This window comes from Dipteris shenzhenensis, chromosome 30 (genome assembly GCF_047967505.1).
Source record: "Dipteris shenzhenensis isolate YYH24624 ecotype China chromosome 30, Dip_SZ_1.0, whole genome shotgun sequence".
Lineage (NCBI taxonomy): Eukaryota > Viridiplantae > Streptophyta > Polypodiopsida > Gleicheniales > Dipteridaceae > Dipteris > Dipteris shenzhenensis.
Genome location: NC_141625.1, coordinates 5,867,669 through 5,889,286, shown reverse-complemented (window position 1 = coordinate 5,889,286; position 21,618 = coordinate 5,867,669). Strand labels below are relative to the sequence as shown.

Below are 21,618 nucleotides of genomic sequence, written 5' to 3'. Positions count from 1 at the left end.
GAATCCCAGCAGCCAGTGACGTTGCACAGTGGATTAAGTCCATCCTTGGAGGATGCTTTGTAGAGGAAGTGTATTTTGCATCCAGAGGCTTTTATGAGGTGCATTTATCAGATGCTTCGTGGAAGCAGAAGCTACTTGAGTTCTCTTCCCTCTTTTACGAGAAGCAGATGGTACATGCTATGTGAGTGTTTGGGGAGAGAGAGAGCAAGAGAGAGTGAGCTGAGAGCTGAAAGCTTGAAAGCTTAGTTGCAATAGAAGAGTGTGAGAGTACAACTGAAAGAGTGAGAGATAAGGTTTTGTCCTAGTGACAAAACCTTAGTAGTCACTAACCATAGTTAGTGAACTAACTGCGGTTAGGGGGAAAAACCTCTTAAAGAGGGAAAAGTGCCCCTAACAAGCTTATTAGATTACATTGGTCACTGCTGAATTATATCTATAATTCTAACACCCCCGTGCAGTGCCAATGTCATGTACAAGGCTGATCAATCACCAAACGGATATAAGTTTAGGGCACTGTGAAATGCCTCAAACTTTTCACGTGGTAGTGCTTTGGTGAAAATATCTGCAACGTTGTCATGTGTGGACACAAAGATCATACTGATCTCTCCTGCATGCAACTTCTCTTTGACGTAGTGATAGTGAACCTCAATGTGCTTCGTGCGGGCATGAAACACTGGATTCTTTGCCACTGCAATGGCACTCTGACTATCAGTGAGAATTGGAGAAGGACCCTCCAAAGACAGATGAAGATCAGCAAATAGACGTCGCAGCCAGACACATTCAACTGTTGCTATGAAAGCTGCCCTGTACTCAGCTTCACATGATTAGGTAGCCACTGTAGATTGTTTCTTGCTCAGCCAGGAAATGCAAGATTTACCCAAAAAGAAACAATTGCCACTAGTGGACTGCCTAGTGTCATAATCACCAGCCCAATCTGAATCACTATAGGCATGCATTTGCAAGTCACCCCCCCTGGGAAATAACAAGCCAAAAGACTTCGTGCCTAGCAAATAACGGAAGATGCGCTTAACTGCCTGCCAATGCATAGTTTTTGGGCTGTGCATATACCTGCTCACCTGAGATACTGCAAACTGAATATCAGGTCTAGTGTTGCAGAGATATATGAGGCATCCAACAGCCTGACTGTAAGATGTGGCATCAACTGATTCTCCTGCATCATGCATTGTGAGTTTCAGCCCCGGCTCCATGGGAGTGGCTATGGGCTTACAATCATGCATGTTAAATCTATCCAAGAGTTTCTGCACATACTTGGATTGAGACATAACAGTGCAACGTCTCTCTTGAGAGAACTGGATCCCCAAATAAAAGTGAAGCAGCCCCAAATAAAGGTGGTCTGCAAATCAGCTTTGAAATCTGCAATATTATCTTCATTGGACCTTGTGAGCAGTAAGTCATCGACATAAAGAAGGATGACTAAAATTACCCCCCCATGCATCTTGATGTAGAGGGTGCTCTCAGTAGGACTATTGTGCAGCCCCTTGCTGGTCAAAAAGGCATGAATCTTGGCATACCATGCACGAGGGGCCTGTTTCAGCCCATACAAAGCTTTGCTTAGCCTGCATACCTGAAATGCATTTGCTGTAATTTCAAAGCCTGGAGGTTGTTTGACATAAACCTCTTCCAGCAAGTCTCCATTTAAGAAGGCTGTTTTTATGTCCAACTGATGAACATTCCACTCAAAATGTGCAGCCATTGCAATAACAGATCGGATGGTGGTCATCCGGGATGTAGGAGCAAAAGTCTCCTCATAATTTATGCCCTTTTTCTGAGCATAGCCTTTAACAACCAGCCTTGCCTTGTATGTGTCAATGGAGCCATCTGGCTTCCGTTTCACCTTGAAAACCCATCGTGTGCCAATGGCATGTTTACCTGGTGGCAAGTCTACAACATCCCAAGTCTGATTTTTCTTAATGGACTGCAACTCATCGTGCATGGCATTCATCCAATGCACATTGTCCTTTGCTTCTTCGAATGTTGCAGGCTCCTCCTCATCGAGAAGAGTACCTGCATATGCTGATTCCACTGAATTAGCACCTTCCATGTGCCTTGCTGCACTGCGAGTCCCGCCAGGTAATGGAGCATCAATCTTACTCTCTCTGAGAGTCTGTAACAGGCAGTTTGGGACTGTTTTTGCTGCATGTAGCCTGTGGAGGTGGCAAGACATCTTGTGGCTGAACTGTAGCATCGGGAGGTGGCTGTAAATTCTGATTTGCATCAGAAATATCAGCAGGGGAACCCAAAGCAATGGGTAGTAACCCCTTAAAATTATCCTCTAAAGAAGAAGGCATATGAAATTCAGCCTGAGTGTGAGCTGAATTTTCTGCAAATATCACATCTCTACTGACAATGATCTTGCGTGTAGCAGGATTGTAGAGACGGTACCCCTTGCTTTTTGCACTGTACCCAACAAATATGCACTTAATTGCCTTATTTGACAACTTGTGCCTAAATTCAACTGGCACATGAGCATAGGGAGTTTTTGTTTTCAAAGCCTTAGTGGGAGCCCGATTTAAAATGTAGTTGGCACACATCAGACCTTCAAGCCAGAATTTGTGAGGCATGTGTTTGCTTTTCAGCATACATCTGTCCATCTCCATAAGAGTTCTATTTTTCCTCTCAGCTTTGCCATTTTGCTGAGGGGTCAGCCTCACTGTGAGCTGATGCACAAATTACAATACCCTTGCCTTTCAGAAAAGCATCAAAATCTGCAGACAAGTATTCCCCACCTCTATCTGTGCGCAATGTCTGGATCTTGAGTCTAGTTTCATTTTCAACCATGGCTGAAAAGTGTTTAAACACCATGAACACTTCTGATTTGCGCTTCAGCCCAAAGATCCAAGTGAAATTGGAGTAATCATCAATAAAAGTAACAAAGTAGAGATGACCACCCAATGATGGAGTCCTCATGGGACCACAGAGAACTTCAGGATCTCATATGATATCATTGGAAAGGCAGAAATGGGATAGTATGCTTCTTTCTGTGCAGGCTGAAGATTTATGGCTGCTTCTCCAAGGGTCAGTGCCTGGATATACTTTTCATCATAATGCACTTACTACATACTGGGCAAGGCTTGACAGATGGTATTTGTTTTACCCACAACAATATGCAGATTTTAGCCCTCATCTCCTTATAGATTTCTCATTGGGCTTGTCAGATCATGCCCCATTGTGGATGAATTTGCACCTTGGTATGCCACTGGATGATTTGCCACCCCTTTCCAGTAGATTATTGCATGTTAATCAGGCTTATTTCCGACATCACTATTTCCAGCAAATGATCAAACTTGCAATTCATCCCTTGCCTTTGCATGCTCAGGAGGACATGGATTATGCTTGGGACAGTTTTGTCTCTCGTATACAGAATGTCATTAGGGAGTATGGAAACTGGCATATGACTCAATGGAGGAATGAGGTTAAATGGGCAAAAAGGACAGCACAACAATTGACTGAATTTTCTCAGTTAAGGCCTCTCTCTGATTCAGAAAATGATTCCCTTTCACATGCTCGGATTAAATTGACTGTTAATGATTAGAGGAAATTGCACAAATGGCAGATTAGGGCAAGAATGAAGCCCCTCATGGATAAGGGCTGCTCATCAAAAGCCTTTTTCCAGGGCCTGCATGCTACTCGAAAGAAAAACTCATGTTTAAGAGTAAGGAAGCTAGATGGCTCTTGGACACACTCTTTCTCTGATCTCCAAGATGAATGCCAAAATTATTTTCAGAAATTGTTCTCTGCTCTTGGTGCCCCATCAAATCAAATGGCTAATGCGAGGACTGAATTTCTCCAATATGTTTCTGAAATAGTGGAAATGGATGATGCTCTTACCTTGGAGAGACCTTTTACTAACTCAGAACTTGATGATGCATTATTCCACCTCAGCAAATACAAGTCCCCTGGCTGGGATGGCCTTACGGTGGAATTTTATATTGCTTTTTGGGATGATTTGAAAGATGTCCTCTTGCAAATGATCAATGTTGCTTGGCAAGAAAATCAGTTGCCGCACTCTTGGAAGCAAGGCATAGTCAAACTTGTGCCCAAAAAACATCTGTGTGACCAAAATGATTGTGCATAGGCTTCACAAGATACTGGATGCAGGACTTCATCCTAATCAGTATGGATTTGTGCCGCGAAGACAAATCCATGATAATATTTCCAATGCCTTGACTGGAATTGAATATGCGAAGTATTCGCATCAAGATGTCCTTATATTGCAGGTGGATATTGCTAAGGCATTTGATACTGTTCAATGGGATTTTATCTCTCAAATCATGACAAAGTTAGGCTTTGGTCCCAAGATAGCAAATGCAGTTTACTGGCTTTATTCTGACTTTACTTCTCAGTGCATTCTTGGGGGTCATCTGTCTCGGTCATGGACATTGGGTCGATCAGTTAGATAGGGCTGCCCTCTTAGTGCTCTCTTCTATGCCATTGTGACTCATCCTCTTTTGATGTATCTTGATCATCTTACAAACACAGGACAGATGACTAGTCTTAAAATCCCTGGGGCTGCATCTTTTTTGGCACAAGCATATGCTGATGATTCCTTCTTTATGCCACATAATTCTTCCCGGGAAGCTCACATGCTTATGACCACTCTTTCATTGTATGGTTTGGCAGCGGGATTGCATGTCAATTTTGACAAATCTAAATTACTTCCCCTGAAACAATGTGATTGGCATTCTATTCTTTGGCCTGGTCAGGTGGTGCATTCCAAAGATGTAGTCAGGCATTTGGGATATCCCATAGGATGGCATATCACCAGGAAGCAGCAGCTAAAATGGATCTTCCAAAGACTTCCAACATAAACTGGAATACTGGAAGATCTCTACTTGGCCTCTTCATGTCAGGCTCAGAATAGTACAGTTCTATGTCCAGTTCTATTTGCCTTTGATACATTGGTCCTCCAAGGATATTTCAGCCTTTATGTCTCAAGCTATGGAGATGTTATGGAGGACAAAAACTGCTGTGAAAGCATTGAGACTGATGAAGATGGAAATGGTGTGCTCTCCTAGGATGCATGGTGGACTTAATGTCCTCAATATAAGATATCATGTGCTTCCAAGGAAGGCGACTATGCTGCATACTTTTTTCCGCCAACAACAGCCATGGACTTGTATGCTAGCATCCATGTGTGTCAACATGAGGACTTGTGCTTATGGTCATTGGACTACTGATCATTGGGAGGTTGTTATTGGCAGATTTGTAGGGAAGATACCTGGCTGTCCTTTCTCTATTGCTCTGATACTTGACTGGAAACAAGTACTTTCTAAGGTCAAATGGAATCCTAATAATTGCTCGGGGACAAACTCAATGAGGAAAGAAAGTATTCATTGGAGTGCCATTTTTGACATTTCGCTCGCTTTATAGGAACCTGTTCGGGCATATAATCTCATGAAATTGGGAATTAGATACATACATGATGTGATAGATGATCAGGGATATGTCTTATCCTTTCCTCAGGCCACTGCCTCCTATGCATTGGGAATGCATCATAGGTCTATATGGAAGAAAATTACTGATTTATTACATCCTTTTCTACCTGTTCCTCCTGTGGCTTACGGATTGGCAATTGCAACCCTCTGCTACATGCACTCATCCTGTTCCTCTTCCTGCCTTAACCTCCATCAAAGCCTATAGGCTTCTTCAGCCTGCTTCATGGATTCACCAATATGCTAATTCTCTATGGCATATAAGGAAGCCCCTCTCATGGTGGCGGAAGAATCTCAGGATGTTATGGAAGAGTAAAACGCCATTGAAACAAAGACTTTTTCTTTGGAGATGTATGACAGGTACATTGTCAGTGGGGGTCACACTTGCTAAACGTCGCATTGCACCATCCACATGTTTAAGATGTGAGGCTCCTTCAGAGACTGCTATGCATTTACTTTGGCACTGTCCGTGTACTAGGATCCTCCCGAGGAGAATTTCAGATTATCTTTGGATCCGTTTCCCAAGTCACACATTTGGGAAACATTTCTAGCTCTTTGGCAGATTTATGAAGTCTTTGTCTCAATACTCACTATTTCTCTCGTGGGTGCGATATTGGGCTCTATGGACAATCTGGAGTAAGCATAATTTGGCATACCTGGGTCGGCAGATTCACAAGTCATATGAATCTTTCCGAGCATCATTGCGTCAATCCTTATATGATGCCTGCCATGAGGGTAATATGGATGCTTCTTGCATAGAGCTTTTCTTTTTATGTTTCTGATCTTTGGGATACTCTCCAGTTTGGAGACCTCCCATCATGTAAATTTATGATCATATAAATATATGCACTGGATATTACCAAAAAAAAAGTATGTGTATGTGTATGTGTGTGTGTGTGTGTGTGTGTGTGTGTGTGTGTGTGTGTGAGCTACTAAACGGGCATCAACACTCGGGGTGCTTACAACAAAATCCATGATCCGGCCCATGATGGTGTTGGTACATTAAAAAGAGAGGAAAAAGACTCTGAGTGGAATCTGGCGGGGGTGCCAACCCTAGGAGGGGGGCATCAGTGTGCGAGATGCTGGGGGCTGTCGACATGTATAGTTTGCTTAGAATTGTCTGGCTGGAAACACTCGGTGATCATAGTCTAAGCGGCGTCTAGATGTGTGTCATGATCTCCCCTACGTGCTCTGGGCAACCGCTCTTTGTGTCGGCCTCATGATGAAAGCTGCCAAACATCGCTGGTGTGGGTAGGATAGGAGGATGAGGAGGGAGCTTAAGCCATCTCTGAAGAGGCACTGGTATCGACTTTTGATCTCATAGTACACCGGACACCAAAAAGCAAACTGCTCCTCTGACTCAATCTCCTGGGAATCGCACAGGGTATAGATGCGGCCCCCTCTAGGTATAGATGCTTTCTTTCCATACGAAGGCGGTGTGATGAGACTGGACCTGCCCAATTGAGATCCTGATGGAGTGGGGAGGTGGATCCGCATGTATCCTGGTGGGTTCATGAAGCCCTCCTCCGAAATCCGCAAGCAGTGGTCTTTGTAGAAGCTGAGCTTCACAGGGGTGCTAACCAAGTCCTGAATGTGTGTACTTGTAGGAGAGAGAGAATAGAAGTAAAAGGACAAGCAGTGTGCATCATTTCTCAAATCGGTCTGTTCCTATCTTTACTCCAAATTTGTGGAAAATTTATATTGGTAATGATTTGGAAAATAGAGGCTACGTTTCTGCAGAATCTATTTTCTCGAAGCTTAAGGCTAAGCTACCAAGTCACTTGATTTTTGGACACGTGGCATGATTATTTTTTGGGTCCCTTATCTTGTTCTCTAAGGTTCTAATTCAAGTCTACTAAAAGGTTGAGTGGGCTGTTTCTAGCCTTGGGCATTAGTTTTTGAGGTGTATTTTGAGCAATTTATTTGCTGCCCTCTCCCGACCTGGCAATGAACCTTGCATTAAGAGAGAGTGTTGAGAAATAGATGATCATATAACATCTAATACCAATGGGGCTATGTGTACCTCAGTGGAGTCGGTTGTCTAAGGTTCTAGCTATATGCTAGGCTATTGACACATGGGTGCTGTGTGGCAACTAATTGTAATCACCTCCTTGCATGTGAGACGGGATTGTTGAGAATTAGATGATCATAGCGTCCAATACCAATGGGGCTATGTGTACATAAGTGCAGTGGGTTGTCTAATGTTCTAGTTATGTGCCAGGCTAGTGACACATGTGGGTGATGTGTGGCAACTAATTGTAATCACCTGCTTGCATGTGAGACACGTTGACGTGGAGTGCTTCTAGTTATGTGCTAGGCTAGTAACACATGTGGGTGATGTGTGGCAACTAATTATAATCACCTGCTTGCATGTGAGACATGTCGACGTGGATTGCTTTGTGTAAGACAAGTGGACTTTTCCTATTGCCTATTTAAAGTCTTGTATATGAGTGTGAGATATCCTAGTGAGTTGTATTCTATTTGTGATCAGCATAAACTTTGTGTTGCTTTGTGACATCTTGTCTCTCATCTACATTCAGTTGTAGCTTGAATCTCTAAGTTTTAACAATTAATATGGTGGATGTCTTGAATCTTGTACAGCCACACGGCATTTGTGTTAATATAGTAGAATACCATTATGAGCAATAGAGAGCTAAGACTCCTTTTAACCTTGTATGGAGATATTGTTGGGCCTATGAACAGAAGTCCATTTGGTGGCAAGAAATATGTCTGGACTTTCATCAATGAACTCTCCGAGGAAAAGCTGGGTGTATTTTTAGATTAAGAAGTTTGCGACTTCCATGGTTTAGAGAGAGAATGAAATAGAAATCAAGATTTTAGGAAGTGATAGAGGGTGAATATATAGCCACAAGGGGTGCACCATGATTCACACGGGAAAGGGAGAAAAAAAGAATTTATAGCTTCCTATACGAGACAATGGAGTTGTAGAGAACCTTCATCTCATAGAGGCAACAAGGTGTATGTTGAAGGATATGTGTTCTAGATTGAGACAATATCTACGGATGAGTGTCTCTGGTGTCCTACTTGGGTAGTAAGGCACATCACACAAGAATCAGTGTATGTTGCATCTCAATGTTTTGGCTAGATCAGTGAGGGAGCAGGTAACAAGGGTAGGATGTCAACAGGTAGTACACTTTTTCAGTCGTAGTGGAAGTGTTTCATTAGCGATCAAAAGTCAGAAAACTATGGTCTTTTTGGATTTATATGGAATTCCCACCATATTGCATTAAAAGGGAGAGAATGGAGTAAGAATATACGCACGTCAAATGCTAGGTCATGTTGGTCAATAGGATCGAGACGTATCTGACTAATATTTAGCCTTTCGTACCTGCACGTCAGAGTGTTTGATTTAGAATCTATGATCAGTTAAACGAAGGTAGCTAGTGTTCTTCAGCATATGAGACTTTAAAAAATTCAGAAATGTACATGTGACATGCAATGCGTCATGCTAGGATTTAATCTTTGTTTAGGGTAGGATTTCTGTTGAATTCCTCACTATTTTCAGATGTGTGCAATTCATTGCACCTTTTCTTTTGAGACCTGGGGCCTATTCTCTCTTCTCCTGATTTCTCTTTGCTTCTATGTTTAATCCGCTTCATTAATCAAAAGAACTTAGTTATGTACTTAAAAATTAGGGGGAATAGTGAGAGATTGAGATTTTTAAGGATTGTGCAGAAAAATAGTGGGAATTTCTTACAAATTGAGAACTTGAAGGAGTCTGCAATTTATTGAAGCAAAATAGGAAAATTGTGCGAGATTGAGAATTTACCTTTTTGCTATTGAATAACAGGAAACTTGCATGTTACTTTGGTCACCTTGATTCATGATTCGTCAATTGTGCATTCTGACTCAATTTGGTCTTAGATCTTTTTAATGAGGGAAAGTAGGATGTTTGTTGGTATCGAGTTTGTGATAAAGTGCCAGCTATTGTTATAATGTGGCCAGGACTATTTGTGCTGGAGCTGGAGAGGAAAATATAATTTATTCTAAATAAGGAAAAATAGGATATTTGTTGGTATTGAGTTTGTCATGAATTGCCAGCTATTGTCATAATGTGGGCAGGACTACTTGTGCTGAAGGTGGAGAGGAGGCAGTGGAGAAAGAGAGCGTTTATTCACTAAAATGTCACATATCACATGATATCAATCATCTTCAAGATGGCTTGAAACTCGTATATACATCCTCCATAATTTATCTACGTTTCTCTTTTTGTTGATTTGTAGCATGCTCAGAGTTAAATAGGAGGAAATTTTGCAAATCTATCGATCATAATATCTGGTGTCGAATGAGCAGGCAATGAAGTCAGAGCTGGAAAAAGTATCTTCTGTATCAGGGAGGAGTGCGGTTTATGTTAAAGAATCACAAATAAATGAATTACCATTGTAAGTTTCTCTATTTACATTGTGGTCTCTTTTTCTGTAGCATTTACTCAAAAATTGAGCTTTATTAGCAAAATGCTATGATGCAGCTGGTCTTTTTGTGCTGCTAATCTCAGTAGATCAAACAATTTGGTGTAAACACTACTTGTATCAAAGATGTAAAAGTAAGGTTTGTACAAATTTGTTATGGGTGAAGGGACCACTAGTTTTTTATTTGTGCAGTTTGGTCTAGGTTGCCTCAATTCACAACAAACTCATTCAATAAAGGAATGCGCTAGGATGTTCAGCTTGACAAGAGAGCCCATTGGTCAGGCATTTGGCACTGTGCTCGAGTCCCCGCCAGAGTTGGCCGTCTCAGTTGTAGCAGATGACGGAGTCCCTAGGATCAAACTGGTGGTTGAGTGTCTAGAGTCCCTCCCAGAGTTGATCCTCCTCGAGACCCTTGAAGGGCCAACGTGTGAAGATTTTTGGGCTATCAAGCCAATGTCTTCGGTGCAGACAGATAGGTTACCTCGCCATAAATTTCCCTTGTGGCCATGGCCGAGCACCTCCCCCCCCGCAGAGTAGGTAGAGACAGCAGACCAGAGTCCCGCGCCCCCTCAGAGAGGAGCAGCAGGAGTCTCCGACCCCTTGGGTGACCCCTTCAGGAGGGGATTGGGACCCAGGTTAAAAAGAAAAAGAAACCAGGCAAACAGGCTCGCAAGTGCCGCAGGCAAAGGGCCAAACGCAAAGAGAGAGACAAGGTTGTCCGCAAGGCATCTGAGGACCAGCAGTAGTAACAGTAGGAGCCCTTGCGTGGGATCCACCTCCCTCAACGGAAGGGGCCACCGCCCATCCAAATGTTCCTCACGTGGTAGAGGTTTAGCGTCCGCATCCACCCTCGCATCAGCAGAGAGCCCCAAGAGTTCCTGATGTGGCAATGGTGGACGATAGCTAGACAACAGTTGAGGAGGCGGATCTAGAGCCCCGGTGAGCCTAATTAGCAGGGGCATCGCTCCCTTCCCCCCCCTCCCCCTCCCCCTCCCCCTCCCTTTCCAGATCACCCCCCCCTCTTTCCCCTCCAATCCCCCCGTTGGGTACCCCCTGCCCCTTGCTGTGATCACTCTCACCACCTGCCCCCCAACCTCCTCCCGCTCCCACTGCCCCCCCCCCTCTCCACCTCCGTAGCAGGTTGCTCAGCCTCCCCCCCCTCCCAGGCTTCGACACCCCTGCTAGCAGGAAAGGGTAAGACGACGTCCCCTTCTGCTTCCTTCTGCTTCCTCACTGTAGCATCAGGCCCATTCACGGAGGGAGCCAGAGGGTCGGAGCTCATCCTCTAGGTCAATTGCCTCCGATCTTCAGCCTGGGCGCCCCTTACCGCGAGAGTTCTGGAGATTGGGACCCTAGAATTACTTGGAGATCCGGGATTCCTATCCTTTACCGCTGGAGGTAACGCGTATGATCCTGCGGCCACGGAAGGGGGGTTTGATCAGCCCAGTGGGCTCTCAGACACACCCCGTTTGGAGTTTCCAGTACCTGCACAGGGTTGGAGAAGTGGATCCCAGAGGTGTTTGATGCTATTATGGGAGACCAGATTTCACGCATGATGGATGAGTGGATGGGAGCACGGGGATTGGATCTTTGGTACACCCATGGTGCGGAGGTGAATTTCCTGCTGAGCTTCACGCGAGAGGAGCCGATGTGGTTTGGTGGTAGGAGTTATTAGATCGCCGCTTGAGGCAACGATGGATCATGCATACCACTGGCCCCTCCAGAATTGTGTGGAGCGGTTTGGGGTGAAAGTCTCCTTCATGATGAAGTGGGCACAAAAGATCGGCATTGAGCCGGTATCCACCCTAGTATGTCGTCGCACAGACACGGACTATTCGCCCTCAAAGCCCCTGGCAAAGTGACATAAGGCAATGTTTCTAGAACATGCAGCCACTCACAGGAGAGCCTTGTTCTCTGTACCCCCGTCCTCATGAGCTGGACCATAGTGAGTTGGAATGTGCACGGGCTCCACGAAGGTGCTCTTAGTCAACCGCAATACCTGATACTCCGGCAAGAGTTGTAGAGGGCAGGGGTAGGGCCGGACAGTGGACATCCTTTTGATCCAAGAGCATATGTTCTCATCAGCAGACATCAGACGGCGTCATCATTTCCTCCCAGGGAGAGGCTCGGAGGAGCGGTCTTGTGCAGTAGGACGGATCAGAGGGGTCTACATCTCGGTTTCATAGACTTTGGCTCCAGAGGTCTACGATCGGGGCGAGCTCGGGCAGTTTGGATGGGAGTCAGGGCGGGAGAGTCCAGGATTGGGATCCTGAAATTGTATGCCCCCGCGTGCAGATAGCGCCGCCTGGCCTTTTGGACAAGGATGATAGAGAGTCTTCCGGATGTAGACTCCTGGATTGTTGGAGGGAACTTCAACAACTTGGAGTTTGGGGAAGACAAGCAGGGCGGCGCGTCCTTCTTTGAGATACCAGCAGTAGAGCGTAGTACCTAGGAGCAGTTTATTTTCATGATCAGTGGCAGGGACTCGTGGTGAGAGCCAGATTTTAGCAAGATACCTGGTAGCCTCCTATTCTCTTTCAAACAGAGGAGGCACGATGGACTGCTTGAGAGACTAGACCGTTTCTAGGTTGGGGATAGAGACAGGTTCGAGAGTGCTCGCCTTGAGCCTAAGGACATGGAGATTTAGTGGACTCAGTTCTCCTATGACTCTTCCCGAGCGCGGTGGGTACAATAGGGGGATAGGATGACGAAGTTGTTCTTCTAGACCATTGGGCCGCAAGCACACAGTTGTAGCGTCTCTGGGATCTGCAGGACACCATGCACATTGACCCGCAGGAGATATCAGACCAAGTTCTTTCAGACGGAGAGGATGACTCCAACTGGTATTGTGGCCCATCCTAATGCCTACAAATTTTAATGCATTCCTCCTTTCAGTAGATCCTAACAAAAATGCTAGAGATTATGCTAAACGTAGAGTGTGGCAGTGTATTTCAACATTGGTGAAACCATAGATGAGAGTCTCACTTGATGCACCTCTCACTAACCTAGAATTTAGGACTGCACTTCTTGTCCTCGGCAAGGGAAAGTGCTCGAATTCAAATGGGTTGACACCCCCATTTTTCATTGCTTTTTGAGACATGATTGGGGACATGTTACCTCATCCCTATAGGGCATTTGGGAATTTAGTTTGATGCCTGATTCATTTCACAAACAACCTTATTTATTTTATTCCACGTTCCAGCAGTAGTCTCACATGATATATCCAGCAGGCTAGAGGAGCCTTACACGGATGAGGAGCTTTGGGAAGCGCTCCAGGCTCTCCCGACCCAGAAGTGTCCTGGCGAGGATGGTCTGACTCCGGTCTTCTTCCGAAACTTTTGGGAGATTATCTCCACCCCTTTCCGACTAGCATGCAAGGAGATTTTCGACACGAGCTCCCTCCCTCAATCCTTGAGCAACGGGTGGATTTGTTTGATCCCAAAAGGGGGAGATAGGTCGGACATTCGGCAGTGGAGACTGATCACTCTTTACAAGATTCTCGCCAGGTCTTGAGCTTGCGGTTATGGCCCCATCTTACTAACATCATCCACGACACACAGATGGGAGCGCAACATCTTGTACAACATTTTCACTTTTTGGGAGGCAGTGGATTGGTTCAGGGAGGAGTCACAGCCGCTGGCCGTCATCCTCTTGGATTTTGAGAAGGCCTTTGACAGAGTGGAGTGGTCCTTCCTAGAGGGCACCATGCAGAGATTGGGTTTCTCAGACAGATGGGTCAAAGGAGTTTCAACGCTTTATGCAGGTAGCTAGATGCTTATCGGAGGACACACGAGCGAGGCCTTTTCTCTCTCGCGCTCGGTCTGCCAGGGCTGCCCACTCGCCCCCTTCCTCTTCTTGTTTGTGGCAGAGGCTTTGGGCTACTATTTGAGATCACAGGTGGTGTGCCTCACAAGGTTGAGGCTCCCGATCCGATAGGAGGAGGAACTGCTTGACTTTGAGTTTGCAGATGACACGGCCTTGTATGTTGAAGGCACCACAGAGAGTTTGGAGAGAGTCAGGGGAGCTTTGGCTATCTACTGCGAGGCCTCGGGTACGCGGATCAACTAGACAAAGTCTATAGTTTTCTTCATGGGCCATGAGGAGACACGGGAGATCCGTAAGTGAGGGAGTGACTTTGGCTTCAGATGGATACCGCGGGGCCAAACAGCAAGATACCTCGGTTGCTAGGTTGGTATTGATATTATAGCAAAGCAGCAGATCGCCCCGGTCCTTGAGAGTCTTCGGCGCAAGCTTCTCTACTAGACCTTGGCCAAGCTCTCCCTAGCAAGGCGCGCCTTAGTGGCAAACCAGGTCCTTCTCGCCAATGGCTTGGTATATCGCCTCATGCTGGTGCTTTCACAGAGGATGCATTGGGCAGGTCCGACGGTTGGTTCGGAACTTCCTTTGGGCAAGATCGAACGGCACACGGAAGACTAGAGCCCGGGTCGATTGGCAGACGGTGATCATGCCACAGGCACTTGGGAGGCTTGGGTATCATAGATCGAGAGATCCAGAGTAGAGCCCTTTTGGGCAAGTTGGTTGTTCGTGGCCTCACTCCAGGTGCAGAGCCTTAGAAGCTCGTCTTTGGCTTCTCAGGAACACCCCTAGCACCAGAGGAGTCGCACATGTGGATCTTTTCAGAGGCTCCCCTTACAGGGAAGGGTTCCCCCTTGATGCGAAGCCTTGATAGGGCCTAGCAAAGACTAGCAGGGGGTCTCATTGGTGCTCTGCCCAGATGCAAATAGGAGTTCAAGCGTCAGTCCCTTATGTGGACAGTGGCACCTAGATCAGGAGGGACGTATGCTTGGACAACATATGCACATTGGTTGGGCACAGTGGGACAGTGGCTCGGGTTTTTTGGCAGATGGAGTAGATTACCCATGGAGGCAGAGGTGAGGCTTGGCACCGCCGTAGCGCATCTGCGAGGGGCAGGGCTATGGATGAGAGAGATCGACCTAGCCATCCTTGAGTCCTGGTGGCAGGGACTTTGCGCTTGGAGGAGCAGCATTTGGTTGGGTAGTTTTCTCGGATTGGTATCCCTTTGAGGATGATGATGTAGCGAGGCAGCACACACCTCAGCTTCGACCGAGTAGGACCTGGAGGCCTACTTCACCCACTCACTAAGAGGGACCCTGAGATGGATGGGAGTCTTGATGGGATTCACTGGCAGATGATCAGAGTGGTGGGACGGTTGGGGAAGGAGTGGCACATTGACCCTTCCAGTATTTCACAGCAGGATGCCCCCAGGTGGCGCCTTTGGTTATGGGAGGGTAGACCCTTGAGGGAGGTCCAGTGGAATCCGGGAGAGTGGTTCTGGCCCTCTAGGGGCGGCCTTTCTGAGCAAATCGATGAGATGCCTTTCTTTACCACACGGATTGGCATGAGGCTTCAGATGGACTCTTCGAGGTGGACCACCTTGAGAGAGCGGCATTGGGTGACCCAGAGAGTACCCCGAGATGTCCATTCCAGGTTTTGGACGCGGTTATGGTCCAGCTCGCGGCCGAGGAAGATATCCTACTTCTTCTGGTTGTCCGTGCATGGAGGCTTGCCCATTGGACCGTGGTTGGAGCAGATGTGAGTGGAGGAGCAGTGTCATTGTTGCTCTGGTGGTTTCTTGGAGACGATTCCGCACTGCCTTTGGAGCTGTCGCAGAGCAGCGAGGATCTTGATGGGAGCCCTCAGGATCATGACCAGCATGCAGAGTCTTGAGAGGGACTACACTTGGGGGATGGTGGCCTGGTTGACGAAGGGAGGACACGCCTTCCAGATCGATGAGATCTCCCCAGCCTACCGGATACAGGGTCAGAGCATTTAGAGGATAGCGCTCCATAAGGCAGTCCCTCCTCATAGCCTAGCTCCCCTTTCTCCTTCGGAGGACAGCGTTTGGGAGGTGGTAGCCAGTATCATTGCATGGAACATTTGGGTGGCTCGTTGCAGTCTCGTGATGGGTGAGCATCAGGTTCCACCCTCGGCTACCATGGTCACCATCTGGCAGGATATCATCTATACTCTACGCTCCACCTGGGAGCGTGGGACTCTAGGCTCTAGAGTGACTATTTGAGCGGCGTGCTCGTTTCTACAAGGCTTGACCTGTAGGAGTCTTGTACATCTTAACTCCGCGAGGGATTCGCTGGTTGTATAGTCCCCCCACTTGGCTGTTAGCCCCAGTACCAGAGATTCCCTAGGTAGTGAGCTGGGATTCTTTGGAACAAGCTGGTCTTTCTTTCAGCCTTCTTTTTTCATACTCAGCACCTTCGGGGCTGTTGTTTTGTATGAAATCTTTCAAGCATTAATAGAAGGTTCCTTTCTTTGCCAAAAAAAAAAAGTTTTAAGAGAGCTCGCAACACACACATGTGAAAATCACAATACCAAAGGTGCATGGTTACACAAGTCCAAAGTAACTCACGAAGAGCAAGTTTATCTACAATAGGACGAAAGTGCTCTCCTATTGGATTCCTTTCAAGAAATTGTAACTTCATTTACAACCTTAAGAGATTCCGAAAAGGGGAGAATGAAAGGGAAGGGAACTGACGTACGAGGATGCAGATGGGCATCCAATGTGATAAAATCCATGTGTACTTCAGAAAGGATAGAGTCCGTGGAGCCATATTGTCTCTCTCATGATGTCTGAAGGTGATGGAGTATAGCAGTTTTTGACAAAGATAAAGGCCATACGATCTTAGTTGACATCCATAATTGAAGAGCTCCACTTGAAGATATCAGCTTCATGTAGCTAGACAAGTAAGTAAGAATTTGAGGGATGAAGTGCCATTGAATGGTGCCGTGCAGCGGACAATATTGATGTGAAGGCAAATGCCTTATCAGCATGTTCTAGGAAGAGCAGTACAACTGCAGTATACTACTTAAAGTTGGGGCTTGACTTTGGCTGTAGGGAAGATTCCACTCGAAGCCTGTTTTGGTAGAAGCCATTTCAGTATGCTTCAAATTGGCATTGCTAATGCTTAGTACCAGGAGTGTACATAAACTTGCTGGCTTGGGGCTTTCCTACATCATAAATACTAAACTTCAGCCCGGCTCCATAGGAGTAGAAATGGGCTTCCAATCTTGAAAACCAAACTTATGTATGAGCTTCTGTATGACTTGGACTGAAGCTACACTATGCCTTCATCTGACTGCACAAACTGTATGAATGGTGCAAAAGATCCAAATCAGACATCTCAAATGTCTACTGTAAATCAGCTTTGAAAGCTGAGATGCCAACCTTATTTTTCTCAGTCAGCAGCATGTCATCTACATACAGAGTGAGCACAGAGGGTGCTCTCAGTTGGATTTTTTCTGAAATTCTGGTTGACAGGAGCACATGTTTTCAGCAGTGGACATTGGACGCCATCATCAGCCCCTCCCACGGAGAGGCCCAGAGGTTTGGTCCTCCGCAGTAGGCCGGAGTGGAAGGGTTTGCATTTTGGCTTCTCAAGTAGTGGCGCCGGAGGTCTATGCCAGGGTGAGTTATCACATGACGTGTAGTTTGGATGGGTGTTCGTGTGGGGGAGTCCAGGATCAGGATTCTGAATGTGTACGCACCAGCTTGTAGGCAGCATCGCTCCGCTTTCTGGAGGTGGGTGACTGAGTGCCTCGACTCTTGGATTGTTGGAGGAGATGTCAACAACAAGTTTGGGGAGGACAAGCAGGGAGGAGCTTTCTTCTCTGAGATGTCTGTAACTGTGAGGAGCACATGGGAGCAATTTATTTTCACAATCAGTGGCAGAGACCCATGGAGAGAGGCAGAGTTTAACGGGCTCTCTGGCAGCCTCTATTTCTCTTTCAGATAGAGGAGGCAGTATGGCTTGCTGGAGCTTATTGATAGGTTCTACTTTGGGGATTAGGCGATGCATGGCGGTGCATGGGGCAGATCAGATGCATGGTATGCAACTTCCTTTGGGCAGGATCGGATTGCACGCAGAACACTAGAGCTAGAGTTGCATGGCAGACAGTGATCTTGCCTCAGTCTCGAAGTGGGTATCATTGACCCAGACATGTAGAGCATAGCCCTCTTGGGAAAGCTAGTGGTTCGCTGTCTTACCCTAGGCCCGGAGCTCCTCATCTAGCGGAACCTCCTCAGGAATGATGGAACAGCATGAAGGATTGAACAAATGGAACAAATGGTGTAGTTTATTCAAGAGAGGAGAGGCCCTTATAAGAGCAACTGGTACAATGCATGTGCCCCAAAGGAGAGCATCTCCAGATCCACAAATCACTCCATTGATCTCTCAATCAAGCCCATGAATCTCTGAATCACACCTAATAGAACCTTCTACCACCTAACCTGGTCACACTAACCAACAAACAACCCTTGTACCCCTTGGTACACCCCATTACATCAATTTGTCCTTCATTCCCTCCCACAAATTGATGACCTCATCCCTCAGCAGTAGTACATGGGATGCTCCATGGCTTGCCCACCATCATGTGTTGCATACACATGGCCCCAACCTGTGACTCACTCCTAGGGCTCTTGGTTTATAACTGGAGGATTGGACAATGACTATGTATGGAAATACCCATAGGTCCAACAAGGTAAAACCTCAAATAAAGGACTAACAATCATTTAAGGATGGATTATCCATGGCAGAGAACCATTGTTGAGTCAGAAAACATATGGGTCATCACCCTTGTTAAGATTGACTTGGGTGGTGAAAGCAGTGAGAGCTTTAACATCCTGTGGTTCTTCTTCTTCTTCTTTCTCTACTTCTTCCACAAGGTTTGCTGAACATTTCTTCTTTGCATAGCACTCTTTCTAAAAATTTTCAGGTTTTTTACAAAAGTTGCACTTCATCTTGCTCTTGCTAGTGAATCCCTTGAAGTTTCTTTTGGCCAAATATGCCCCATGTTCTTTGTAGTCATTCCTCTGTTTGAATTTCATTTCTTCTTCCAAGAGAGATGCCTGAATTTTCACCAAACTAATCTCTGGTATATTGTGAGAGTAGTGACAATAGTGCCATATTCCTCAGTTAGGATTTTGAGTAAGATAGCAATTACAATGTCATCATCAAGATTAACTTGATGCTAGCTAGCTGAGTTAGTATGCTCTTCATGGAGTTTAAATGTGAAGAGATGGATTCTCCTCTATCAAATTTCAAATCAAAGAATTCGATGAGCAAGCTAAACTTGGAACACTTCCCCTGTGCTCCAAAGACAAGCTCAAGATGACTCCATGCAGCATGAGCAGTCTCACAGCCATCAATGTGGTGGATAAAAGAATCACTCAATTCAAAAGCAATTATGGCTAGTGCCTTTTCATCCTTAGGGAACCATAAAGCTTCTCCTTTCCTAGTGGTTGGTTTCTTTTCTTTTCCATTAGCCACATTCCAGATCCCCTTTTCATGAGAATAAATTTCAGTTTGGTCTCTCATAGACCCATCGGTCTTCCGAAGACTAATAAAATTTCTTTCTTTCTTTCTTTCTATCTTGGTTTTGGTGGCCATGTGGGAAGGTCTTACCAATTTAATGGCAGTGTCTAATCCCTTTACAAAAAATTAGTCTTTCTGAACAAAGAAATCACCTTCACCATATAAATGCAAATTGCTAGATAAAAATTCAGAAAAACCTAGTTGTTTGGCATATGCATAACCAGTTGGCTTCTCCCAAATCCCCTTAACTGAGGTCTTCTTCACCTTGTACTTCAACCTCCGAGTAGTCTTCACCTTGTTTGATTTCTTTGCTAGGCTTTCACTTGTGCTACCACAAGAACTTGGCATGTTGTCTTTCAAATACACACAATGTAAAAAAGATGAAGAACATAATGCAAAACAAGCCCACTAGTCAACTACAAGTTCCATCAACAGACTGAGAATGGAGGATGCAATTCGACCAAATGAGAGTAGAGCTTTGAGGGCTTTTGTTGCGGAATGAAAGATATACAATCTTGGGTGAAATGGCACGTCACATCGCCCGAGGCAACATCACCTTTATCAACTGAGAAAACAATGTTTTCTCCTAAATTGACTGTTTTTTTCCGCATTTTCTCCTTGCTCAGTGGACCATATCAGCTCAGATTTGAACTATGGATTGCTCTTGGTGTCGCCCAACCTCCTCTGAGAGGAATTACAGAATCTTGACTTCAACAGGTCGCATTGCTCGAAATGGCGCGCACTGTAGATAGTGTTGGCACAGGCAGAGAAAGCGACTATTCCCTAATTCCTCCTAGCCAAAGATTAGCCCCAACATGGAGATGCTTGACCTCAAAGGGTGCTGACAATGGCTCAGAGAATGAGAAGAACAAGCCTAAGGAAAAAACGTGGGGAGAAATCCTTCATTTTGGAAGAAGTTGATGACATGGCACTCAAAGAGGGCTCAAGGAGGGTGAACCTGGCTCTGATACCACATGATAGAACAGCATGAAGGATTGAGCAAAGGAAACAAATGGTGTAGTTTATTCAAGAGAGGAGAGGCCCTTATAAGGGCAACTGATACAATGCATGTGCCCCAAAGGAAAGCATCTCCAGATCCACAAATCACTCCACTGATCTCTCAATCAAGCCCATGAATCTCTGAATCACACCTAATAGAACCTTCTACCACCTAACCTGGTCACACTAACCAACACACAACCCTTGTACCCCTTGGTACACCCCATTACATCAATTTGTCCTCCAAGGAACACACCCCTCACAGGTGGATAGTGGCAGCAGTCCTACAGGTGAGTCTTCTATGACACCCCCCCCTACCCCTCCGAAAAGGCCCCCCCCCCTTGGTGAGGAGTCTTCTTAGGGTTTGGCAGCGGGTGTCGGGAGGACTCATTAGGGCCAGCCCTTCTTGTAGAGAAGAGTTTGAGAGAGAGCTGCTCATGTGGCATCCAGAGATCTGGGATGGAGAGGGACATATGCTAGGGCAACCTACACACATTGGATTGGAGAGTGGCCTAGCACGGTCCTTCGGGGCATGGAGACATCTCCCTCGGGGCGTGGAGTCCAAGCCGAGGCACTTTCCATTGGAGAGGTGTAGGCAATCGGATGGTAGAGATTGACGCAGCGATCCTCGCTTCATGGTGGGAGGGGCTGCACACCCATTGGACTCCACATTGCTGGCAAGACATCATCTTCACGTTGTGCGGCATGTGGGAGCGCGGCACATCGAGTTCTTGAGCGGACGCCGAAAGGCAGGAGCGTTTTTGCAAGGCTTTGCCTGCAGGCATCTTTTCAAACTCTTCCAGCGAGTGGTATCTATTGGATGTACAGACCGCCACCTTGGCTGTTAGCCCCTGTTCCGGAGAGCAGCTAGGTAGTGAGCTGGGACTGGTTGACAGCCAGGCCTCTTTCTTCCATTGTTTTTACCATCTTTAGCTCCGGTTGGAAGCTTACTTGTATGGTGTTTTCAAGCATTAATAGAAGGTTCTTTTCTTTTGGGAAAAATAAAATAAAATCCTGGTTGTCCAAATAGGCATGCGTCTTCTCATACCATGCTTTGAGAGCTTGTTTGAGACCATAGAGTGCTTTTCACAGCTTTTACACCTTGGTTTCGTAATCATATACAACACAACCAACGGGTTGATTCACAAAAACATCTTCCTACAAATGTCCAGCTGATGCACATTCCATCCGTGATGGGTAGCCAATGCAACTACACGTCTGATAGTGCACAGCCTAGAAGTAGGAGCAAAGTCTCTTCAAAATCTATGCCCTTTTCCTGAGAATAGCCTAGATGTGCATCCAATCGAGATCATCTTTGATTCATCGAGAGTGAGGGCACCTAGAAGCAGTCGGATACTCAGCATATTG

The 21,618-nt window shown here is 46.0% G+C and overlaps 1 protein-coding gene across 1 annotated transcript in view; it reads left to right on the top strand.

Moving 5' to 3' along the window:
• LOC147881646 (ubiquitin carboxyl-terminal hydrolase 7-like) overlaps positions 1-21,618 on the top strand; it is a 134,663-nt gene that overhangs the window by 81,331 nt on the left and 31,714 nt on the right. Inside the window, exons 10-11 of the mRNA XM_087401690.1 lie at positions 9,537-9,645; positions 9,768-9,856. Coding sequence (XP_087257816.1) covers positions 9,537-9,645; positions 9,768-9,856 — 198 coding nt within the window. The remainder of the gene's footprint in view (positions 1-9,536; positions 9,646-9,767; positions 9,857-21,618) is intronic.